At 38.3% G+C, this 3,213-nt stretch overlaps 1 protein-coding gene across 1 annotated transcript; it reads right to left on the bottom strand.

Annotated features, from left to right (window-relative positions):
- On the bottom strand, positions 1-1,544 carry LOC117382690 (glutathione S-transferase omega-1-like). The gene is made up of 6 exons (XM_055227470.1): positions 1,437-1,544; positions 1,146-1,368; positions 970-1,071; positions 781-887; positions 556-587; positions 1-110 (listed from the first exon to the last, which is right to left on the bottom strand). Exons 1-6 carry the CDS (start codon positions 1,493-1,495, stop codon positions 1-3), a joined length of 633 nt encoding a protein of 210 aa, XP_055083445.1. The 5' UTR covers positions 1,496-1,544.
- Between the last annotated feature and the right edge of the window lie 1,669 nt (positions 1,545-3,213).

Here is a 3,213-nt window from a genome sequence, read left to right as displayed (position 1 = left end):
CTAGCCACACCAAGCCTCCTCCTCTGCACCAGCAGACCAAGCCTTCTCCTTGCGTCTAGCCAGACCAAGCTCCTCTGCACCATCTGCCTCCTTCTCTGGGACAGCCAGGCCTTGATCCCGAAATGTCGCATTATGGTGCCATTAAAATAAAATTAGGAGCTTTTTTCTTTTCTACCTCCAAACAGTTACTCAGTGTAGCTGTATTTTTGCCAGTGCCTACTTATAATTTAAATTCATTTTTTGGGCTTATCCATTCTCCTCAGCTGAGCAACTATGGTAGAGATACTTATTTAAGGAGGATATGGCATTAGTCTTGATGTGCGTTTATTGACATGCTTATTGAAATTAAGTGCATCTTGATGTCAAAAACAATTCATATAAATGTGTGTTTTAGTACAGTAGACAGGTAGTAGTACACAAGTAGAGCACAGTGTTTACAGGCCAAAGACATAGTCTGGTTTGCCATCAATAAAAGCAGACTTGAAAAATGCCTTATAGTTCTCAGTGCTGCTTGAAGAAACTTTGACTGCAGGGTCCTCCCACATACTGCTATACCACTTTTTAGTTCAGGAGTGCTATCCAGGAGACTAAAAGACAAGGCGACAGAATACAATGACCATATGAGTACTGGGAGTAGAATGAGTTTTGGTGCCCTTCTGATATATAGGCCTAATGACCTTGTCACTGTAGTCATTGTCGCTGTACTCTTTGTTATTTTAATGTAATGTAATGCAATTTGCGTCCACAAATAATTATAATAATAAAAAAAAAAAAACGTACTGTTTGAGATCAAAGGCCTCAAGTCTTTCAAACCACGGCCACATCATATAATCAATCTTTGTAATGGAATCACCACCAAAGAATTTGGTCTTCTTTTTAACCAGATCCTGGAGAAAACACACACAAATTTAACCTATTTTCATTTATGTCTGGTAGTTCATTTTAAATGTATTAAAATGTGCTTCACACCTTATCCATCCTCACAAACTTTTCTTTCAGTTCAATAACAGGCCCAGAGATATCCTCGCCATCCTTCTTTGACATAATGATTTTGTAGAAATAAGGAGTTACCTATGGAAAAATAAAATATTTGGTGAGAATTTGGTAAAGATTAGTGTTGATAGATACATACCATTGACACTTACTTTGGAGAAATGCTCCAGCATCATCTTCTGCTGAGCCTTTCCCAAAGGAGTTGAAGGAAGCAGTTTCTTCTGGGGGTAGACCTCATCCAGGTAGTCACAGGTGATGGAAGACTCGGACACCACCTCACCAGCCTCGGTCTCAAGAATAGGCACAAGTCCAAGAGGGTTTTTCTCCAAAAACCAGTCTGGTTTTTCCTTCAGGTGGATGTTAATGATTTCATGTCTTATAAAAACAAATAAAATACTTAAAATGCTGGCCAATAACCTAAATCAATAAAATAAATAACATACTTAATCCCCTTGACATTGAGCACCAGCCTTGTCCTTTGGGCAAATGGGCAGAACCTCATGCTGAACAGTCTAATGTGGCCTTTAGGCACAGGACCAGGGGGAGCACTTCCTGGAAGAATGTTAAAAAAAAAGAACAGAAAGAAAACCATAGTGTATGTCACTATCTATGTCTCATAATATTTAGAAAAAAACAAACAAAAAATGACTTGTAATACAAGGGTGGAACTGTGCATTTCAGATTAGTGCCCACAGAGTGGCGCTGCACACCTTTTTAGGCCTTATGGCTAAGAGCCTGCCCTGATAATAGGTTCTCAAAGCACAATGACCATGACTTTGATCAGCAGGCAACCATTGACTTTGCAACTTTGTAGCATATTATGCATCTAAATTTACAAAAGCTGTAAATGTATGGCCTATGAGACACACACACTGAAATTAAAACAACGCGAATACAACATATTGCAAAAATAATCTGTCTCTGTACAAATATAGGCTACTTTTTTCAATGCAAAAATAGCATTTAAATGAAGACCCTTAGAAACAGCCTAAACTGGGTTACCTTTAGCGAGGCACTTCTCCGTGATCATTGTTGTTTATGTGGCTCTGTACAATTATAAATGAAATACTTAAAACCGTGACTGGGGAAGACAGAAGCAGTAAGGGAGTACAAGTAACAGTAACAGTAATGGAGTAAAAGTTTATGAATTTAGTTTAAAGTGTATGTTTAACTCCTGCAATGGATTTTTCAGCCTGTGCAAAAGTCAGGTAAATAATATATATCTAACAATGCACACATTTTGTGATTATAGTGACGTTTGAGCGCTAATATTGTAGGCTGGCTAACATTTTGACGTGACTTACAGGTGGATACAAGGATTTACAAATAAGGACGTGTACTTTGTCGACAGAAACACCATAGGATACCCATGTGGAAATTATATTTATTTTTTAGATTTGAATAGTAAAAAACAAACTATACTTCATTGTCCGGGCAGAGGTGTTAGTGTATTCACTGCAAATGGAAACAGTGGAATATTTGCATTTTCTCCACGTGGGCTGAACCCGTCCATATTTGTGCACAGTCATCCTTCACTAGGGTTAAAGAATGAGCTTGCTTGCTGTATGTTATGTGTAACCCGCACTTCCTAAAATCTTTTATTGTGGATGCCACTTCCTGTGCTGCGGTCCCCTCTGCCTTTAAGTTGCGAGGTCACGGAGGTCACTTCCCTGTCTCCTCCTCCGCTCCTCACTGTGGCTGTGGCATGCTCAGGTTGGCGTCTTGGACAAAACGCGATCTCCAAACTTTCCACTTCTCAACGGTGAGTTATTGTGCACATCGGCGTTTTTACTTTGAGATTAGCGGTCGCATTTATGTTGTTTACATAACACTCATCGTTTTGTTTTGTTAGTCTCGCTACCGCTCGCATTCCAAACTCCCTAGAGCCTCGTGTATACTAACGACGTTTACTAGCGCTTGGAGTTTCTTAAAACATTGCTCATTTTGAATTAATTATAGAACTAACTTAAGTTTTGGTAAAGCCGAATTGTAAATAATAATAAATTTACCAGGAGCATTGTTTTATATTGCATTTCTAACTAAATTTTGTCCACTTTTTATAATGTTTTGTGTGAACGCTAACTCAGCTATACATTTCCGTTTTGTTTTGACTGTAGCTACAATTATTTTGATTGGTTGCGCAACTTTAATGTAATCTAAGAATCTGCTTAATTATTGAATTCTGAATTGATTAATTCTTGAATATATGAGAAAAGTGCA

This window comes from Periophthalmus magnuspinnatus, chromosome 15, assembly GCF_009829125.3.
Source record: "Periophthalmus magnuspinnatus isolate fPerMag1 chromosome 15, fPerMag1.2.pri, whole genome shotgun sequence".
Taxonomy (NCBI): domain Eukaryota; kingdom Metazoa; phylum Chordata; class Actinopteri; order Gobiiformes; family Gobiidae; genus Periophthalmus; species Periophthalmus magnuspinnatus.
This window is presented reverse-complemented; position numbering and strand designations above follow the sequence as displayed.

Coding starts and splice junctions, on each gene's coding strand:
- LOC117382690 (XM_055227470.1), bottom strand. CDS start 1,495: ATGAGGTTCTGCCCATTTGCCCAAAGGACAAGGCTGGTGCTCAATGTC. Junction 888..969: donor AGTTTGTGAGGATGGATAAG/GTGTGAAGCACA, acceptor TGTTTTCTCCAG/GATCTGGTTAAAAAGAAGAC. Junction 111..555: donor CACTCCTGAACTAAAAAGTG/GTATAGCAGTAT, acceptor TTCGGGATCAAG/GCCTGGCTGTCCCAGAGAAG.